Genomic DNA, 21,819 nt, shown 5'->3' on the forward strand with positions numbered 1-21,819 from the left:
AAATAAAATAAAAAAATAAGTATAAATAAAATGAAAAAATAAAATAAGTCCTGGCCTCACCACTGGTCAGGTTCCTGAGAAGCTGCCCTGAAATGGAGATGATTAGGGCTCGCTTAGGATCAACACCTTGGGGAGGGAAGGGAGGAAGCGGGGCTGGGCAGAGGGAGCAGCTGAGCTGTGATACAGTCTCAGGGGAGGTCTCAGCAGCCCCTGCAGGGAGTTCTAAAGATGGGATGACCCTTCAGAACTGCCCCCAGTGGGGTGAGAAGGCCAGGCCTTTACAGCTGTGCATCAGCCAGTTACCGGATGCAGGTGCCCCAGGGAGGGGACAGAACCTCAGGCAAGGTGGCTCCCTTCAGCTGAGGCAGGCCCAAAAAGGTACAGACAGCTCAGGGCTGTGCTGGCAGCCTTGCCAGCAGCTGGGGGTGAACGTCCTTTATTTTGAAGGGGAATCTTAGCAGACAGCATCTTGGGAAAGTGTAATGACCTCTCTGTGCCTCAGTATCCTTATCTGCAAAATGGGTTCAAGAGACCAACTTCACAAGGTTGGTTGAGGGTGAAGTGAGATGATAAATATAAAGTGCCCAAAATTGAGCCTGGCACGTAGTAGAGGCTCAACTAATGTTAGCTAGCATCCTTATTTTGATTTACAAGGTGGCAGAGGGAGGCGGTGGAGGATGGCGTTAAGAGTCTGACTCTGAAGTTCAACCACCTGGGGGAGTCCTGGTTCCCTTGGAAATTGGCTTTGTGTCCTCACTTTACCTCTCAGCTTCATTTCCCTCTGAGATAACGTGGATAATAACAGGACCTGCCTCATTAGGTGAGCTGGGTGGATTAAATGGCATGGTAACACTGTCTGGCACCAGTGAACCCTGCATAAATGTTAGCTACTGCTATCACAGTGATTATAATTTGCCCCACTGCAATTTACTGGGATTACCTTGGGGTGGTAACGAGGTACATATTTGGGGAGGGGATGGCTAAGTGAACTGAACATTACTTAGAGGCAAATGTATATACAGAAAGGGCTCAGGGCCAAGGGCTGCAGCATGGCCTGGCCCTGCTGTACATGAAGAAAGTTTTGGGATATAGAGAAGCATCTCTTAACAAGAGTGCAGGGGTAAAGAGCACAGACTGGTTCAAATCCCAGCTCTGCCACGAACTGTGTGGTCTTGGACAAGTAACTTCACCTCTCTGGGCCTTAGTTTCCTTATCTGTAAAACACGTGGAGATGATAAAACCTATTTCATAGCATTGTTGAAAGTATTAACTAAGTAAGTGTTTGTTATGTGCTTAGAACAATATCTGGCACCTACAAAGCACTAGATAGTAATGTGTTTCTTTCCATGGACAAATGAATTTGAAAAAATATATATGTAAAGTGCCAGCCCAGCAATTTACCAAATAACAAGTAGCATTTTAAATCGGCAGGGCCTTGATAATTTCTACTAATGTGTTTGTTGGTCTAGTGGAAATACAGGAAAATCAATAGCAACAATGACAGCAGATAACAATTGTAGGGCAACTGTCTGTCAGTCCCTGTGCTGAGAGCTTCGTACACCTTGAGTTACTTAATTCTCACCATGACCCCATGAGGAAGGGAGGTACTAGTTAAGGGAGGTACTAGTTTACTCTAGAGATAAGGAATCCTAGATCCAGAAAGGTTAAGTGACAGCTCCAGATTCAAACCTACATCTCTGGGACCCCAGAGGCTATGCATACCCACTGCAGAGGTTACCCCACTCCAGTGGTTACGTCCCTGAGCACCCACCACGCACAGGTCACTCACTGAGCAAGGGCATCAAACATACCCTTTGATCCTACCCCATCTTACACGTGGCGCGCCTGGGTTGCTGGGTTTTGTTTGTTTGTTTTTGAGACAGAGTTTCACTCTTGTTGCCCAGGCTGGAGTGCAATGGTGCGATCTTGGCTCACTGCATCCTCCGCCTCCCAGGTTCAAGCTATTCTCCTGCCTTAGCCTCCCAAGTAGCTGTGATTACAGATGTGCGCCACCATCCCTATCTAATTTTGTAATTTTAGTAGAGACGAGGTTTCACCACGAGGTTTCACCATGTTGGCCAGGCTGGTCTTGAACTCCTGACCTCATGTGATCCACTTGCTTCGGCCTCTCAAAGTTCTGGGACTACAGGCATGAGCCACCGCACCTGGCCAGGACTGCTGGTTAAATGTCTTCTCAAGGTTCTTACAGCAGGGACAGGACAAAGCCTCCCCTGGAATCCAGGCTTCCTGATTCCTAGTCCAAAGTTCCTCTCATTCACCAGGGCTTAGAAAACTACAGCTAACCAGCCATATCTTGCCTGCAGCTCTTATTTGTGAATAAAGTTTTATTGAAACACAGTCAGATGCATTCCTTCACCTGCTGTCTGTGGCTGCTTTTGTGTTATCACAGCAAAGGTATGAGTAACTATGACAGAGACTGCCAGGCTCACATGCCTAAAATAACCGGCCCTTGGCAGAAGAAGTATGTCCATCCCTGTTGTACCCCATTAATTTCTCCATGTTTGACAAATGGAATTAATTAAAGGGAACAGCATCTGTGATGTTGACAGCATGGAGGAGAAATAAATGTTTTAGAGGGTTGTTTTATATCACGTGGGGACAAAAACTGCCAGAGTATTTTTTAAAGATTACTGAAACCAAGAGCATAACTGGGCTTTAAAAATATTGAGGTATTTATTTATCATTTTATTTATATTTATTTTATTTATTTATTTATTTTTTATTTATTTATTTTTTTTGAGACGGCAGTGTCTCGACTCTGTTTGCCCAGGCTGGAGTACGGAAGTGGCCGGATACTCGGCTCACTGCCAAGCTCCGGCCCTTCCGGGTTTACACCATTCTCCTGGCCTCAGACCTCCCGAGGTAGCTGGGACTACAGTGACGCTGCCCACCTCGCCCGGCTGTTTTTTGTATTTTTTAGTAGAGACGGTGTTTCACAGTGTGTAGCCAGGGATGGTCTCGATCTCCTGACCTCGTGATCCGCCCCGTCTCGGCCTCCCAAAGTGCTGGGGATTACAGGCTTGAAGCCCACCGCACCCGGCCTATCCATTTTTATTTTTTGAGATGGAGTCTCACTCTGTCACCGGCAGCTGGCGCGGTCTGCCCGCAAGCAATTCTGCCTCGCAGCCACCCAAGTAGCTACGACTACAAGGCTTGATACCCACCCCAGCTTCTGGGCTAATCTTTGTATGTTTAAGGTAGGAGACGAGGTTTTCGACCATGCTTGTTCAGGCTGGTCTGAGCCCCTAACCTCAAGTGATGCTGCTTCGCCTCGGCATCCCAGAGTGCTGGGAGGTTACAGCCATGAAGCTACCCACACCCAGCCAACTATTGACGGTGTTTTTTTTGGTTTGTTTGTTTGTTTGTTGGTTTGGGTTTGTTGTTGAGACGGAGTCTTGCTCTTGCCGCCCAGGCTGGCAGTGCAGTGGCCGGCTCGCAGCTCACGTGCAAGCTCCGCCTTCCCGGGTTCACGCCATTCTCTGTCTCAGCCTTCCCGAGTAGCTGGGACTACAGGCGCCCGCCTCCGATGCCCGGCTAGTTTTTTTGTATTTTTAGTAGAGACGGGGGTGTTCACCGTATTAGCCAGGATGGTCTCGATCTCCTGACCTCATGATCCTTTTGCCCGTCTCGTCCTCCCAAAGTGCTGGGATTACAGGCTTGAGCCACCGCGCCCGGGCCTGACGTTTTTTAAAAATATGTTGTGCACTCAGAAAAAACAGATCAACCATGGCGAAACAACCGGCGTACTGAATGGGAAACATCAAGGAGGGAAAACATTCCACGGCAAATGCTTATGGGCCAGGCAATAGCCCAATGTGCTTATAAACACACTTGGATATTGTGAGTAGGCCGGGGTGGGAGACTCAGACAGTAACTCACTGCCTCATGTGCCCTCCTAAGTAGCGCCTAGTATGGGGCCTGGCACACAGCAGATTCATAAACATTTGGTTGCATGGAAACAAAGTACACAAAGAACTCCTCCTGTGGCTGTAGGTCTGGTTTATCAGGTAGGAGTTTCGTTATTAACAAGACCAACCCAACATTCGCGTTGGGTAGTAGGTTTCGGTGTCAGGCTCCGGCAAGGCCATCAACACATCCCTCCTTACCAATCACCCTCTTGATGGTGTTGGTCAACAGCTTCTTGAAGCAGTAATTTCCCCAGACCCTTTTCCTGGCCAGCAGAAGAAGGAGGTTGAAAACAGCAAAAGCCAGCCGGGCCACGGGTGGCTCATGCCTAGCAATCCCAGTACCTTGTGGGAGGCCAAGTGGGGCAGATCACTTGAGGTCCATCAGGAGTTTGGAGACTAGCCTGGCCAGACAATGGGTGTAAACCCCATCTCTATAAAAATACACAAAATCAGCCAGACATGGTGATGTGTGCCTGTAATCCCAGCTATTTCAAGAAGCTGGAGGCAGGAAATTGCTTGAATCCAGGGAGCCAGAGGTTGCAGTTGAGCCAGAAGATCCACGCCACTGCACTCCAGTCTGGGCCACAGATAAGGACTGTCTGCAAAAAAGTGCAAGAAAAAAAGAGGGAGAGAGAAGAGAGAGAGAACGGTGGGAGAGAGAGAGAGAGAGAAAGAGAGAGAGAGAGAAGAAAAGAAAAGAAGGGAAAGAAAGGAAGGAAGGAAAGGAAGGAAGGAAGGAAGGAAGGAAGGAAAGGAAGGAAGGAAGGAGGAAAGGAAGGAAGGAAGGAAGGAAGGAAAGGAGGGAGGGAGGGAGGAGGGAGGGAGGGAGGGACGGCGATGAGAGAGAGAGAGAGAGAAGAAAGAGAGAGGAGAGAGGAAAGAAAAACAGCAAACGCCTTTATTTGTTCCCAGGCTTCCCTGTACCTGAGGTTGGGGCACGTGACAAGAAAACTAGCCAATTGGGACCGCCAAAAGGAAGGCTCTCAGGTATTATTCGGGAACAATTGGGGGTCTTCCCTGATGAGAGGACTGGGAGGCAATCCCTGCCCTCTTCCTTCCTGTCCTGGGCCTTGTCCTGTGAGGGTGTGATGTATGGAGCTGCAGCAGCTATTTTGTAATCAGGAGGGGAAGGCCAACAGAATTGTTCAGCAGCCAACCCAAGGGCTTTTTTTTTTTTTTTTTTTTTTGAGACAGAGTCTTACTCTGTCACCCAGGCAGGAGTGCAGTGGCACAATCACAGCTCACTGCAACCTCTGCTTCCCAGGTTCAAGTGATTCTTATGCCTCATCCTGCCAAGTAGCTGGGATTGCAGGTGTGTGCCACCCACGGCTGGCTAATTTTTATATTTTTAATAGATTCAGGGTTTTGCCATGTTGGCCAGGCTGGTCTTGAACTCTTAACCTCATGTGATCCATCTGCCTTGGCCTCCCAAAGTGTTGGGATTACAGCTTGAGCCACTGTGCCCAGCCCCAGAAACCTTTTGAGTCACTGAATCAACTCTGGAACCTTGGGATTTCTCCTCAAGTGAAAAAAACAAATCTCCTGTTATTTAAATCTCTCTTAGTACTGTGTTCTATTACTTGTAGCCTGACTGCTAGGTATAGTGGCTCGAACCTGTAATCTCAGCTACTCAGGAGGCTGAGATGGGAGGATTGCTTGAGGCCAGCCTGGGCAGCATAGTTTGACCATATTTCTAGAAGAACAAAAAGTTAGCCAGGCATGGTGGCATGCATCTGTAGTCCCAGCTACTCAGAAGGCTGGGGTAGGGGAAGACTGCTTGGGCCCAGGAGTTTGAGGTTACAGTGAGCTATGACTGTACCACTGTACTCCAGCCTGGGTGACTGAGTGAGACCCCATCCCTAAAAAACAAAAATGAAAAAACCAAAAAGCCAAAAAAATATCCTGAGTGGTAGGAGTAAGTGTGGTATTATCTTCATTTTCTGGATGAAGAAACTAGGGCAAAGAAAGTAATTCACAGAGTTAGCAAGCAACCACTGCCATTTATTGAGTGCTTACTATGTGTTAGGAACTGAGATGTGTGCTTTGTCTACATCATCTCTTGATTGATTGATTGATCGATTGATTGACTGAGACAGAGTCTTGCTCTGTCGCCCAGGCTGGAGTGCAGTGGTGCAATCTTGGGTCATGGTAACCTCTGCCTCCCAGGTTCAAGCAATTCTCCTGCTTCAGCCTCCTGAGTAGCTCGGACCACAGGTGTGCACCACCATGCCTGGTTAATTTTTGTATTTTTAGTAGAGATGGGGTTTCATCATGTTGACCAGGCTGGTCTCAAACTCCTGAGCGCAGGCAATCCACCTGCCTAGGCCTCCTAAAGTGCTGGGATTACACATGTGAGCCACCACGCCTGACTACATCATCTCATTTAATTCCTGCAATCACCCTGCAGCATGGGTATCATTAGCCCCATTCTACGGATAAATAAACTGAGGCTTAGGGAAGTTAAAAAAAACTGCTCGAGGTCACATGCGACTGGAATGTGGCAGAGTTAGGATTTGAACCCAGATCTGAGTCCAGATCCTATGGACCATCTCCTTGCTCACAAAGCCAGCATGAACCTACCTCTTCTTTTCACGAACCTTTACCAGGTATCTTTGCTATACTGAGCTGTGTGCAAGGCACTGGGAACTCTGAGATGAACAAGGTAGCCCCTGCCCTCCAAGAGCTCAGACTGGAGGGGTAGCAGGTATGGAGAGTTCCTACGTAGTGTGATGGTTGCAGAGATGGGTCCCTGGGCACACAGGTGGAACAATGCCCTGGTCTGGAGGACAGATAAGGGAAGGCTTCCTGGAGGTGACCCCCAAGGAGTTAAGTATGTTCAACTGTTTAGTCCAGTGGAGAGACAAAGACAGAAAAACAAAAACCCCAAACAGCTAAGACCCAAGGCATAAGCAAAGTTTACTCATGGGGGACCACTGAGTGTACGTGGGGGCCATGTCTTGAAAACACATGCAAGAGTTTCTCACTATCTCCTGGCCAATCTTGTGCTCCCTGTCCTAGTAATGGTATCTCTGTGCACCTACACTCTCTTCCCCCTCTGAACCTTTGGAGCCCTAGTGAACTCCTGCCTCTGCCTCACCCGCCACACTCAACCTCTTCCCAAGTCAACTCCATTCTCCCTGAGAAAAGTCTGTCCCACCTGTGTCCTCTCTCCACCACTCGGTCATTGTCCTGGTTCCCCTGGATGACTCCGTTGGCCTCCTAACTGGCCCCCTCCTGCCTCCATACTCTCCCCTCTAGAAGTTTTTAAGGTCAAAGCCTATGCTCTTAAGAGTTCTGCTATTCTGACTCCAAATATGTGATTTAAACACACACACAGGAGACACTGTCGATGATAGAGATGAAATACAACAGTGTCATTCTTTTGCTCCCACGACCCCCTGTTTAAACCCATTACAGCACTCACTCATCTGTATCTGTCTGCTGTTACAATCAGCCACCTGGGCACCCCCACCTGGATGTAAGCACCTTGAGGGCAGGAGCTGGGCCTCGCTTATCTTTGTTTCCTCCACAGGGCCATGTGCTACACCCAGCACATGGTAGGGGCTCAACAAATGCATGTTTCATGAATGAATAAATATTAATATCTTATCCCTTCCTGGACGGTGTCCTACTTGATTGGGGGATGGTATCTGTCTCATTCACATTTACCCTCCATGTACTTCAAATCATACCTGGCATATAGTAGGTGCTCAAAAAATACCTGGTGAACTTATAAATGAGTGAATAACCGAACAAGGGGATGTCTTATCCCCTACCAGACTGTGAGTTCCTTAGCGCAGCAGTCCCCGACCTTTTTGGCAGCAGGGACTGGTTTCAGGGAAGATGATTTTTCCAGGGACCCAGCACGGGTAGGGTTCAGGATGAAACTGTGCCACCTCAGATCATCAGGCGTTAGTTAGATTCTCATAAGGAGTGTGCAACCTAGATCCTTGCACGCGCAGTTCACGATGGGGTTTGAGCTTCTATGAGAATCTAATGCTGCCACAATCAACCTCTCTGCGCTTAGATTTCTTCATCTACAGATGGGACCATACGGTATGTACCTGGAAGAGCTTTGTCAGTAGCAAAGGACACAGCCCATGTGGGTTAGTATTTATAAAATGCTTAGAACAGGAGGCAGAGGTCAGGCAGTCATTCTTGCTCACCCACTGCTCACCTCCTGCTGTGCGGCCAGGTTCATAAGAGGCTACAGACCAGTACTGGTCCACGGCCTGGCGGTTAGAGACCCCTGCCTTAGAGGCAAGGACAGTGACTTGCTCCTCTCTGCATTGCCTCATGGTGCCTGGCAGGCTGTTTGGCTGTCCATAATTGTTCCCCTGAAGAAGCATGACCTTCCCTCTGTGAGACAGAAGAACTCACCTGTGTTCGGGTTCAGGAAATAGCTGGGACAGGGAGATGCCACAGAGGGCAGCATAGGCGAAGCGGTTGGCCTCAGTCAGCTCCCGGCCCATGGGCAGGTGTGGCTCCCCCCCTGCAGTGGGTTCAGCTACCAGAGGCCGCTGCGGCAGTTTCTGGCATGGCCTGTTCCACGTGGCCATTCCCAGCCCTGCAGGAGAAAATTCCCAGTGAGAAATGCTTCCAGAGGTAAGCCAAGGTTACTTAAGCACAACACAGAACTTATAAACCATAAAAGGGGGCTGATAAAGTAGGCATCATTAAAATGAAGAACTTCTTTTCATTACCTTTAGGAGAGTGAAAACACACACTACAGACCGGGATGGAGGGAGGGATCTTCAATATGTGTATCCACAAAGGTCTATACACAGTATCCAAACAACTAACTCCAATAAGCCATTAAGAAAAAGAAACAAAGCAAATTTAAAAATGGGCAAAAGACTTGAATAGATACTTCATAAAAGATATTCCGTAGTGAGCCGAGATCGCGCCACTGCACTCCAGCCTGGGTGACAGAGCAAGACTCCATCTCAAAAAAAAAAAAAGATATTCCTTAGGCCAGGCATGGTGGCTCACACCTCTAATCCCAGCACTTTTGGAAGCTGAGGTAGAAGGATTGATTGAGCCCAGGAGTTCAAGACCAGCCGAAACAACATAGCGAGACTCCATCTCTACAGAAAAATAAAATAAAAGAATTAGCTGGGCATGGTGGCACATGCCTGTAGTTCCCGCTACTTAGGAGGCTAAGGTGAGAGGATCGCTTGAGCCTAGGATTCGAGGCTACAATGAGCTATGATCATTGCACTCCAGCCTGGGCTACAGAATGAAATCCTATCTCTTAAAAAAAAAAAAAAATTTCCCAATAGCCAATAAGTATGAAAAGATGTTCAACATCGTTAGTCATCAGAGAAATGGAAAATAAAATCCCAATGAGACACTGCCACTCACCTGTCAGAATAGCTAAAACTAAAAAGCCTGAGAATAATACCAAGTGCTGGTGAGGATGAAGAACAAACAGAACTTTCTTTTCTTTTTTTTTTTCTTTCTTTTGAGATGGAATCTCGCTCTGTCGCCCAGGTTGGAGCGCAGTGGCGCGATCTCGGCTCACTGCAAGCTCCACCTCCTGGGTTCACCCCATTCTCCTGCCTCAGCCTCCCGAGTAGCTGGGACTACAGGCGCCCGCCACTGCGACCAGCTAATTTTTTGTATTTGTAGTAGAGACGGCGTTTCACTGTGTTAGCCAGGATGGTCTCAATCTCCTGACGTCATGATCCATCCGCCTCGGCCTCCCAAAGTGCTGGGATTACAGGAGTGAGCCACCGTGCTTGGCCACAAACAGAACTTTCATACACTGCTGGTGGGATTGTACATTGGTACAACTATTTGAAAATGGTATGACAATATCCCCTAAAGCTAAACATACGTCTTCCCTATGCTCTGGCAATTCCACTCCTGAGAAATGAGGACTTATGTCACCAAAAGATACATACATGAATGCCCACAGCAACTTCATTCACAGTAGTCCCAAACTGGCAACAACCCATATGACTATCACAGTAGAATGGATAAATGGTCATATTCACACTGTGAAACATTACACAGCAATGAAAAAGGAATGAACTACAGCAAACATGAGCGAATCTCAGACAAAATGATACACAGAAAGCCATTCACGAGAGAGTACCTACCATGGGATTCCCTTTACATGAAACTGAAGAATGGTAAACCCAATGTATGGTGATGGAAGTCAGATGAGGGGTTACATGTGGAAGGGAGTATTGGCTCAGAATGGGTGCAAAGAAGGTTTCTGGGTGGAGGAAATGATCTCTATCTTGACCTGGGTGGTCGTTACACGGGTATAAATATATTTGAAACTTCCCTGAGCTGTATAGTTAAGATTTATGCACTTTGTGTATGGTATACCTCAAAGGAAGGGAGGAAGAAGGAAAAAAGGGAGGAAGGTCTCCTCTTTGTTCTCCCTCCCTCTTTTCTTTCCCTCCATTCTTTCCTTCCTTCCCAGGGGCAGAAGGGAAAGGGAGGAGAAGAGTAGGAAGAGCAGGGAGAGAAGAGGAGAGAGGGGACACGCCAAGAAGGCATCCAAGAAACAGAAAGAACACTGGGAGCCACCAGGAAGGGTACAGGGAAGGGTGCCAGCCTCTACTGTAGGGGATCAAGGATATGAACGCAGGCTCAGGACCAGACAGACCTGGGTGTGAACACAAGTACCGCCACTTAGTAGATGTGGGACCCTGGGCAACTCAACCTCTCTGTACTTAGATTTCTTCACCTACAGATGGAACCATACAGTATCTACCTAGAAGAGATGCGTCAGTAGTAAAGGACACAGCCCATGTGGCTTAGTATTCGTGAAGTGCTTAGAATGGAGTCTGGCACAGGGTTCATGCTATATAAATGCTTGTTTAAAAAATTAATGCACAAAATGATCAACAAACAAGTAAAAAGCTTGGCATGGTGCCTGGCACATAGCAAAGGTTTAACAATAACAAGACCTAACATTACTGAGTTATTACTGGGTGCAGGGCACTGGGGTTGCAATTTTAACATGCATTGTCTCAGCAGACTCTATGAGGCAGGTAGGACTGTAATGTTCAGTCTGCAAATTAGGAAACAGGCTCAGAGAAGTAACTGGGCTCCCCTCACACAGCCAGTCAATGGCAGACAGATAGGGCCCAAAGATAGAACTGTTGGCCACCAACTCTGTTTTAAATATTCATCACATGGCCAGGAGCCTTCTAGCTCAATAACCACACTCCATACTGTTCTTGGTTCCTAAGTTTGTTCCCATCTAGCTGAGCAACAAAAATTTTTGTTCTCAAAATATTACTTCTGTAGAGGAGTTATTTAAAAGTCTGTCTACAATTAATATTTCATTTATTTTCAAAACAACCCTGAGGTAGTTAAAAGCAACAAACCAACACTTTTACAGCACATAACTGTTTGCAAAGCATTTTCCAATCCGCTTAATTCTTACAACTACCATGTAAAGTTGAGTTGGACATGAACCATTATGACTTCCTCTTACGACCAAGGAACAGGCTTAAAATGATCAAGCAATTTCCCCAAAGTTACACAGTAACTGATGAGATCCAAACCAGACTTTTGACTCCAAACCTTGAGCTCTTTCCTCTATACCAGCACAGGGATCTTCTTTCCCCTGTTTCAGATGGAGAAACGAAGGCCCAGAGAGGTTAAGACTTTGCCGAAAGTCACCCAGCAAGACTGGCCTCAACGGTTGCTCCAGGAACCCAACTTTGAGATTCGCAGCAAATTTCCCTAGCTCAGAGGGTCAGCTCAGACCATGGCGGTGGAAACAGGGGGAACAGCATAAACCATGAACTGAGGGCAGTGCCAAGGGCAGCACTAGCCTGATGTCAGCAGGTCAGCAATTTCCACTACATTTAATCAACTCCATGTGCCACTTGGAGGCTGTATTGACTGTACCTATTACTCAGAGGAGCCTAAGGTAGTATTTTACTAGACTGGTATCTGGGGAGCCCCATGCCAGTTCTTAGCTCAGTAATGAACAGCTTTCTGATCAGAGAAGGGTGAGCTGGCCTGCTTCTAACCACAGAGGTATGAGGATGTGTCTAGCGTACAAAAGGCTAAGCTCAGGCTGGGCGCGGTGGTAGCTCGCGCCTGTAATCCTAGCACTTTGGGAGGCCGAGGCAGGCGGATCACTTGAGGTCAGGAGTCTGAGACCAGCCTGGCCAACATAGTGAAACCCCATCTCTACTAAAAGTACAAAAATTAGTGGCTGGGTGCAGTGGCTCACGCCTGTAATCCCAGCACTTTGGGAGGCCGAGGCGGGTGGATCATGAGGTCAGGAGATCGAGACTATCCTGGCTAACATGGTGAAACCCCGTCTCTACCAAAAATACAAAAAATTAGCTGGGTGTGGTGGTGGGCGCCTGTAGTCCCAGCTACTCTGGAGGCTGAGGCAGGAGAATGGCATGAAGCCGGGAGACGGAGCTTGCAGTGAGCCGAGATCGCGCCACTGCACTCCAGCCTGGGCGACGAGTGAGACTCCGTCTCAAAGAAAAAACAAAAAATTAGCTGGGCATGGTGGGGTGCGCCTATAATCCCAGCTACTCGGGAGGCTGAGGCAGGAGAATCTCCTGAATCTGGGAGGCGGAGGTTGCAGTGAGCTGAGATTGTGCCACTGCACTCCAGTCTGNACATAGTGAAACCCCATCTCTACTAAAAGTACAAAAATTAGTGGCTGGGTGCAGTGGCTCACGCCTGTAATCCCAGCACTTTGGGAGGCCGAGGCGGGTGGATCATGAGGTCAGGAGATCGAGACTATCCTGGCTAACATGGTGAAACCCCGTCTCTACCAAAATACAAAAAATTAGCTGGGTGTGGTGGTGGGCGCCTGTAGTCCCAGCTACTCTGGAGGCTGAGGCAGGAGAATGGCATGAAGCCGGGAGACGGAGCTTGCAGTGAGCCGAGATCGCGCCACTGCACTCCAGCCTGGGCGACGAGTGAGACTCCGTCTCAAAGAAAAAACAAAAAATTAGCTGGGCATGGTGGGGTGCGCCTATAATCCCAGCTACTCGGGAGGCTGAGGCAGGAGAATCTCCTGAATCTGGGAGGCGGAGGTTGCAGTGAGCTGAGATTGTGCCACTGCACTCCAGTCTGGGCAACAGAGCAAGATTCCATCTAACAAAATAATAATGATAAAGCTAAACTCTGACCAAATTCATTCATCATTCAACACAATTTCTCCTGATTCCCTACAATGCATTCTCTACATAGTGGCCTCAGTGACCTTTTTGCCACATGGACCAATCATGTCACTAGGTTGCTTAAAAGCCTGCAAAGGCCTCCCATCACATCAGGATAAATCCCAATCCCGGTATGATGGCCTAACAGGGGTGTCCAATCTTTCGGCTTTCCTGGGCCACACTGGAAGAAGAATTGGTTTGGGCCACACATAAAATACACTAACACTAATGATAGCTGAGGAGCTAAAAAAAAACAAATCGCAAGAAAACCTCATAACGTTTTAAGAAAGTTTACGAATTTGTGTTGGGCCGCATTCAAAGCTGTCCTGGGCTGTATGCGGCCCACAGGCTGAAGATTGGACAAGCTTAAAAGTCCTGTGCAATCCAGTTGCTGCCTGCCACTAAACTCCATCTCATGTCCCCACACCAGTCTTGTTCACTATGCTACAGCCACACGGGCTGTCTTTCTGCTCATCCCCTCCAGGCCCTTGTACCTGCCATTCTCCCCACCAGGAACACCCTTCCCTGACCATCACATCATCTGGCCTCAGCTCAGATGTCACCTCCTCTGAGAGACCTTCCCTGACCACCCAGTCTACAGTATTAGGTTGGTGCAAAAGTAACTGTGGTTTTTTGCAATTTAATAGCAAGACCCACAATTACTTTTGCACCAACCTAATATCTCTGTCTTCTATCCCAGCACCCTCTTCTATTTTTATCATACTCACTCTTATCTAAAATGTTTTTTTAAAAAAATTATTTCTTTACCTGTGTATACAAATAGTATAGAAGTTTCTTAAGTCAGTTCCCTGGTTGTTTTTTCACTGCCACACCCCTAGCTTTCTGGACAGGCCCTGGATCATTGCAGGCATTCAGGAAATACTTGCTGGATGAATCAAGAGGGGGCTAGGATGTGGGAAGCCCTGTTCTGGGCCTTAGGGCAGATTAGAGGATGAAACTGACAAGTTCCCTGCTCTTAAGGGGCTGACATTCTGGTGGGAGACAGGCAATAATATGCCAATACATAATGACAAAGCGACCTAAGTTGGTCAAGGTCACAGAGCTAATAAGCGCTAGAACCAAGACACACGCTCAGGAGGTCTGGCTGCAGAATCCACGCCCTCAGCAGCCCACTCAACACATAGGTAAACATTCCTTCAGGAAGTGGTCAGGGGAGGAACAGTCAGGCAGGGTGAGGGGATATGAAGTGATGGGGTGAAGTGGGGATGGCTAATACACGTGGATGAAAGGTGTCATTCCAGCAGGGGCCTGCAGAAGTCACAGGATGGGTGGAGAGGTATTCCTTAGAGGAAACAGTATGGTGGTAGAGACAGACAAATACACAGACAATGGTGGCTGGACACAGTTGCTCACGCCTGTAATCCCAGAGCTTTCGGAGGCTGAGGCAGAAGGACTGGAGGAGCCTGGGCAACAAAGCGAGACTCTGTCTCTACAAAAATAATAATAATTTAAAAATTAGCCAGGCATGGTGGAGCATGCCTGTGGCCCCAGCTACTCAAGAGGTTGAGGCAGGAGGATCGCTTAAGTCCAGGAGTCTGAGGAAGTTGAGGCTGCAGTGAGCCGTGATCACACTATTGCACTCCAGCCTGGTGACAAAGCAAGACCCTGTCTCTCAAAGAAAAACAAACCAAAACAAACAGAAAAAACAGACAATGACAATCCGTGTGATAAACACCGTGATGGGGAAACATGAGAGACAGAGGGATCCCAAGACGGGGACCCTGAACCCAGCAATGGCTCCCTGGAGAAGGTGATGGTAAAGCTGAGTCCTGAACAAGGAGTGAATCAGACAGGGGTGGGGTGGGCACGTCTTTGACAAAGGGAAAAGCATGTGGCAAGACCCAGAGGCAGAGGAGAAATGCTTTTGAAGAACAAAAAGATGTTTGGTGCAGCCAGGGCTTGGACAATGGGTGGGTGTGAAGAAATGAGGTGGGAGTGGAAGCTGCCAAGGGCTGCCCCAGGCAGGGCCAAGTTCGTCTCACTAAGGAATTAGGCTTCCTTGTAAAGGCAACGGCCATGCGGGAGGCTGAATGAGGGCGCATGGAACCTCTTGGTACTATATTTGCAACGTCCCGTGAGCCTATAATTATTTTAAAATAAAAAGTTTTAAAAAACGTAGTGGAACATCTCTATAGAATTTTAAAAACCTTTTCTTGAGGCAAAAGTAAATTATAAATGAATATTGACCTCGTAATGGGTTAATGAATCTAATAAACATGTATTAGCCCTACTACAGTGGTGACTAAGCCAGGCACATAAAGACCCCCCATTGGGGAGATTATATTCTAGAGAGGGAAACAGAAAATGTAAACTCAGAAAGAAGACCATTTTAAATAATAACAAGGGGCTTCTGAAGGAAAAGAAACCTTCGATAGTTACCCAGATTTCAAGAAACAGCCGTGGGCCTCTTTCTGTTTGAAGACAGGCTGCTCAGGTTCTGGATGGTTCTTCGGAGAAATATGCAAATTGCCCTGTGGGAGCAAACCGGAAAAACCAGCCTGTGGGTCTACAGGGTGTGGGATCTGGGGAAGGCTACAGCAGAGCGAGCTGGCTGGTTAGCTAAAGCTCAGGGGAGCCTGAGCTCCTCTGGGCCCTCGCCCTGCACGTTCCTTGATGTGCGATGCTCTTCTCAGCAGAGTGGTAAGGCAGGCAGCTACCACTGCTGAGCACTCACCATGTGCCCCACACAGCCCTGCCACTTTCCATGGATTGTCTCATTGAATGTCCTTGTTCAACTCTTCGTACCTTGAGCTGTGGTCACTGCATCCAGCTCCTGGGCAGGCACCGTGTCGCCTCCACATCTGTACCTGGTGCCTAACCACAGAGTGTGCGCTCAGAAAATACCAGTCATATGAACTGAGGAATGAATTAGCTTGTAGGCTTAAGCAAGAGCTAGATTTTCCTATTTTTCTCCCTAAAGGCACTCCCGTTCTCACACGCCAATGGAGCATCAGATGGGGAAGGGAGATGGACGAAGGGCCAAGCATCTGGAATTACCCAAAGGAGGTCTCAGGACCCAAAATCTGGGTCCCCAAAAATTTCAAATAATTTGAGCTTCATCCTTAGTGCCATTTTCTTTTCTTTTCTTTTCTTTTCTTTTCTTTTTTTTTTCTCTGAGACAGAGTTTGGCTCTGTCGCCCAGGCTGGAGTGCAGTGGTGCCATCTCGGCTCACTGCAACCTCTGCCTCTTGGGTTCAAGTGATTCTTGTGCCTCAGCCTCCTGAGTAGCTGGAATCACAGGCGCGCACCACCATGCCTGGCTAATTTTTCATATTTTTAGTAGAGACGGGGTTTTGCCATGTTGCTCAGGCTGGTTTTGAACTCCTGAGCTCAGGCAATCTGTCCGCCTCAGCCTCCCAAAGTGCTAGGATTACAGGCGTGAGCCACTGCACCCAGTCCTTAGTGCCATTTTCAATGCCAGTGAAAATAATATTTTTTACTTCTTTAAGCCTCAGTGGGGTTTGTATTAAGTTATCAGTGGGAATGCCCTCTCCTAGAGGTTGCCTTCCTCCCTGGCATGAGAATGAACCTGTACTGTGCCTAAAAATTGAATATTCACACTATGAGTCTAATCATGTTAAAGCAATGGAGAGGAGAAAAATGACTGGAAGAACATCCTCCAAAATTATCTCTGAATCACCATTCAGAGATACCACAGACTTTTCTGTATTTCCCCCAAATTTTCTGCCATTAAATTCACATTGCTTTTGAACTCTCTAGAAAGCTATTTTGTGCAGGTCTCTATCCATAGAGAGGATACTGTTTGGACATGCACCAGGATGCTGGCAGTGGCTAACTCCAGGTAGGCAGAGACCCGGATTGAATTCTGGATGATTTTAATTTTTTCTTTATATATCTGTGTTTTATGAATTATTAACAATAAGTACTGATTTGGAGATCGGAAAAAAATAATTTAAAATTACAACATGCTGCACTGGTGCCAGCTCACACCAGCTGGTGACAATCAGTTCTGTGCTTCTCCTTCCAACCCTGTGTCCGGTGACACTGGAATGTTGGGAATATTTACATCACAGAAATCGGCAAATGCTACAAATCAGGGATAATTTTGTTCTAGAGAGATGGTAGACCAGAATTCGACTGAATATACAATATGACTCTAGTTCTGTTTTTAAAACATGTTTCGGCTGGGTGCAGTGGCTCATGCCTGGAATCCCAGCGCTTTGGGAGGCTAAGGCGGGCGGATCACGAGGTCAGGAGATCGAGACCATCCTGGCTAACAAACGCCATCTCTACTAAAAATACAGAAAATCAGCCGGGCGTGGTGGTGGGCACCTGTAGTCCCAGCTACTTGAGAGGCTGAGGCAGGAGAATGGTGTGAACCTAGGACGCGGAGCTTGCAGTGAGCCAAGATCACACCACTGCACTCCAGCCTGAGTGACAGAGCAAGACTCCGTCTCAAAAAAAAAAAATTAAATTAAAAAACAAACATGTTTCAGCCAGGTGTGGTGGCTCACGTCTGTAATATCAACACTTTGGGAGGCCGAGGCAGGCAGATCACCTGAGGTCAGGAGCTCGAGACCAGCCTGGCCAACATGGTGAAATCCCATCTCTACTAATAATACAAAAATTAGCTGGGTGTGGTGGTTCATGCCTGTAATCCCAGCTACTCAGGAAGCTGATGCAGGAGAATTGCTAGAAACCAGGAGGCAGAGAATGCAGTGAGCCAAGATTGCACCACTGTACTCCAGCCTGGGTGACAGAGTCAGACTCTGTCTCAAATAAATAAATAACAATAAAAAAAAAAACATGTTTCACAGAGCAAAAAGATCAAAAGGAAATACATCAAAATGTTTATGATCATTATCTCTTGGTTGGTGGGGCTGAGGGACTAGAGGTGATTGGTTTCTGTTCTTTCTATTTTCTATATTTTAGCATTTCTGTCATGAGCTTATTGGTGCTTTTATAATGTAAAAAAAACACACACAAAACTTTTAATCAGAAATAATTCTGGCCTCTTGATCCTTAGAAGAGGAGTGTTTTATCTCAGAAAGCCCTGGGCCCATGTGGCCCAGCCAAGTCAGTGGGGGTGAGTTCACAGTTAAGTCCCACACATTTGACCAATAGATCTTGTGAGTAAGAAAAAGAGGCCGGGCGCAGTGGCCTGTAATCCTAGCACTTTGGGAGGCCAAGGATGGATCTCTTGAGCCCAGGAGTTCGAGATCAGCCTGGACAGCATGGCAAAACCCCATCTCTACAACAAATACAAAAATTAGCCAGGCACGATGGTGAGTACCTGCAGTCCCAGCTACTCGGGAGGGTGAGGTGGGAGAATCACTTGAGTCTTGGGGGTAGAGGCTGCAGTGAGCTGAGATCCTGCCACTGGACTCCAGCCTGGGTGACAACAGAGTGAGACTCTGCCTCAAAAAAAAAAAAAGAAAGAAAGAGAGAGATTCCCTATTTAGTAAATGATGCTGGGAGAACTGGCTAGCCATATGCAGAAAATTGAAACTAGATCCCTTCCTTACACCGTACACAAAAATTAACTGAAGATAGATTAAAGACTTAAATGTAAAACCCCAAACTACAAAAACCTTAGAAGAAAATCTAGGCAATACCATTCAGAACATAGGCATGGGCACAGATGTTATGACAAAATCACCAAAAGCAATTGCAACAAAAGCAAAAACTGACAAATGGGATCTGATTAAACTAAAGAGCAAAAGAAACTATCATCAGAGTGAACAAGAAACCTACAGAGTGGGAGAAAGTTTTTGCAATCTATCCATCTGATAAATGTCTAATATCAAGATTCTACAAGGAACTTATGCAAATTTACAAGCAAAAAACAGACAACCCCATTAAAAAGTGGGCAAAGGACATGAACATACACTTCTCAAAAGACATTCATGTTGCCAAGAAACATGAAAAAAAGCTCAACATCACTGATCATTAGAGAAACGCAAATCAAAACCACAATGAGATACCATCTCATGCCAGTCAGAATGGCAATTATTAAAAAGTTAGGAAACAACAGATGCTGGCGAGGCTGCAGAGAAATAGGCATGCTCTTACACTGTTGGTGGGAATGTAAGTTAGTTCAACCATTGTCGAAGATGGTGTGGCGATTCCTCAAAGATCTAGAAGCAGAAATACCATTTGACCCAGCAATCTCATTACGGGGTACACACCCAAAGGAATATAAATCATTCTATTACAAAGATACCTGCACGTGTATGTTCATTGCAGCACTATTTACAATAGCAAAGACATGGAATTGGCCCAAATGCCCATCAATGATAGACTGCATAAAGAAAATGTGGTACATATTGTGGTAGCATTATAGGCATCATGGAAGTACCATGCAGGCCATTAAAAGGAAGAAGATCATATCCTTTGCAGGGATATGGGTGGAGCTTGGGAGCCATATCCTCAAGCCAAAACGAATTTCAGGACTCAGAAAACCAAACACCACATGTTTCTCACTTATAAGTGGGAAACTGAAACGAATTGATAAGGAGAACACACACGGGCCTGTCAGCGGGTGGGGTGCAAGGAGAGAGAGCATTAGGTAACAGAGCTAATGCATGCTGGGCTCAATACCTAGGTGATGCGCTGCTAGTTGCAGCAAACCATCATGGCACGTTTACCTATGTAACAAAACTGCACATCCTGTACATGTATCCCAGAACTTAAAAACAAAGAAAAGAAAAAGAAATGAACAAGGGTTGGTGGGACAGACAGGGCAATTCTCAGCTTCTCAGCTCTCCATGATGCCGGAATGGGGGAGCCCATGGTTTCAACCCTACGAATTGTCCAACTGGACAGGCTGGGACCCCAAACTTTTCCAGCTGCACAAGTGTAGGGGCAGCTGTGGGGTGGGAGATGCGCCACCTGCTGTGTGTCTGGTCCTTGGGGGCCTCCACCCCTTGAACTGATTTAGGATCAGGATCCAGTCCAAAGTAAAACTGGATCTCAAGTGTGTCTGAGAAGTTACACTGATTCCAAGAGAGTGCTATATTCCTGCGACGAGAAAAAGTCCCTTCTGTCAGGACCAGCAGTACCTCTGTGCCCTGGGGTCACCTAAGACACACAGGCCTGGTCCAGCAGCGCCCTGGGACTAAGGAGTCACTGACGGAAGGAGGAGCTCCCAGCTCCTGGTAGCCTCCTGAGGTTCTTGTCCCGGGTACTGTGAAGACACCAAATGATATAGTTTGGCTGTGTCCTCACCCAAATCTCACCTTGAATTATAGCTCCCACAATTCCCACATCATGGGAGGGACCTGGTGGGAGGTAACTGAATCATGGGGGTGGGTCTTTCCTGTGCTATTCTCGTGACAGTGAGTAATTCTCAGGAGATCTGATGATTTTATAAGGGGAAACCCCTTTTCACTTGGTTCTCACTTCTCTCTTGCCTGCCGTCATGTAAGACGTGCCTTTTACCTTCCGCCATGATTGTGAGGCCTCCCCAGGCACATGGAACTATGCATCCATTAAACATCTTTTTCTTTATAAATTACCCAGTCTCGGGTACATCTTCATCAGCAGCATGAAAATGGAGTACTATACCAAGGAACTCCAAGAAAGACCCACACTTGACCTAGAAGAGGACGCGCTCTCCAGGGAAACAACAAATATAGAGTGAGAACAACAGGGCAAACCCATGCCTACAGCTCCGCTGCACAGCCCAGACCCAGGATGGACAGGGGTCATTCTGGAATGGGACCTCGTTTGGATATGCTACAATTATGACTTGTGTCTAGCCAGTCACATCATCTGTCACCAAAGAAAATGCTGACTGGGTCATTTTTGTAAGTAGTGAGGGCAGTGAGACATTCCATAAATATCTGACCTCAGCTCCACAAGCACCCACAGTGCGCCCTCTGAATATTTGTTGACCGATGCCATAAACAATACCACTGGATTTCTTCTTGGAGAGATGAAAAATTCTAAAGTTAGCACCAAGGAGAAAATCAAATATGGTCAATACCATCTTTGAAAATCCTTTAAATCGTCCTTAAAACTCCATGACCTGGGCCTTTAGAAGATCACATGCAAGAATGAACTTTTGTTTTTTCTTTACATGCCAGCCAGCTCTGGCCTTTTTTTCCCCCCTTGGAGTAGTCAGTGAAGGTCAAGGTCAAAGTTTTTGTTTGTTTGTTTGTTTTTGAGACAAAGTCTTACTCTGTTTCCCAACCTGGAGTGCAGTGGCACAATCTGGGCTCACTGCAACCGCCACTTCCTGGGTTCAAGCAATTCTCTTGTCTCAGCCACGCAAGTAGCTGGGATTACAGGTGCACACCACGATGCCTGGCCAAGTTTTGTATCTTTAGTAGAGACAGGGTTTCACCACGTTGGCCAGGCTGGTCTCGAACACCTGGCTCAAGTGATCCTGTCACCTCGGCCTCCCAAAGTTCTGGGATTACAGGCGTGAGCCACCACGCCCAGCCTCAAGGTCAAATTTGATGTGACTTATATTAGTGTGGGTCAGTGATTATATTAGTGTGCCACCTCTCCCATGCTGCTCCAGCCATACCCTACTCCTTGCAGCTCCTGGACCCCACCAGGCTTTCTCTCTCCTTTTTCTGATCGCAGTTGAGTTTTTAAATGATTCTGCTGTGCAATAAAATAACCATTAATAGGGAGATGGCTACAATGTCACGGGAAGGCTGAAGACTAATTATTCTGGGGCCAAGGAGAAAAAAAGCATTTGGCTAAGAAATCATTTACAACACGTAAAGCTATGGCAC

At 47.1% G+C, this 21,819-nt stretch overlaps 1 protein-coding gene across 4 annotated transcripts in view; it reads right to left on the bottom strand.

Annotated features, from left to right (window-relative positions):
- The window catches only part of TMCO4 (transmembrane and coiled-coil domains 4), a 136,713-nt gene that overhangs the window by 107,593 nt on the left and 7,301 nt on the right, over positions 1–21,819 (bottom strand). For 3 of the 4 annotated variants that reach the window (XM_017852129.1, XM_017852127.1, XM_017852130.1), the window contains exons 2-3: positions 15,491–15,582; positions 8,310–8,496 (exon numbers count right to left, since the gene is read on the bottom strand). In XM_017852129.1, the coding sequence (XP_017707618.1) occupies positions 8,310–8,488 (179 nt within the window). In that variant the 5' untranslated portion in view covers positions 8,489–8,496; positions 15,491–15,582. The remainder of the gene's footprint in view (positions 1–8,309; positions 8,497–15,490; positions 15,583–21,819) is intronic. The other variant, XM_017852128.1, reaches the window with a different exon arrangement.

This window comes from Rhinopithecus bieti, unplaced genomic scaffold, assembly GCF_001698545.2.
Source record: "Rhinopithecus bieti isolate Rb0 unplaced genomic scaffold, ASM169854v2 scaffold_33652, whole genome shotgun sequence".
Classification (NCBI taxonomy): domain Eukaryota; kingdom Metazoa; phylum Chordata; class Mammalia; order Primates; family Cercopithecidae; genus Rhinopithecus; species Rhinopithecus bieti.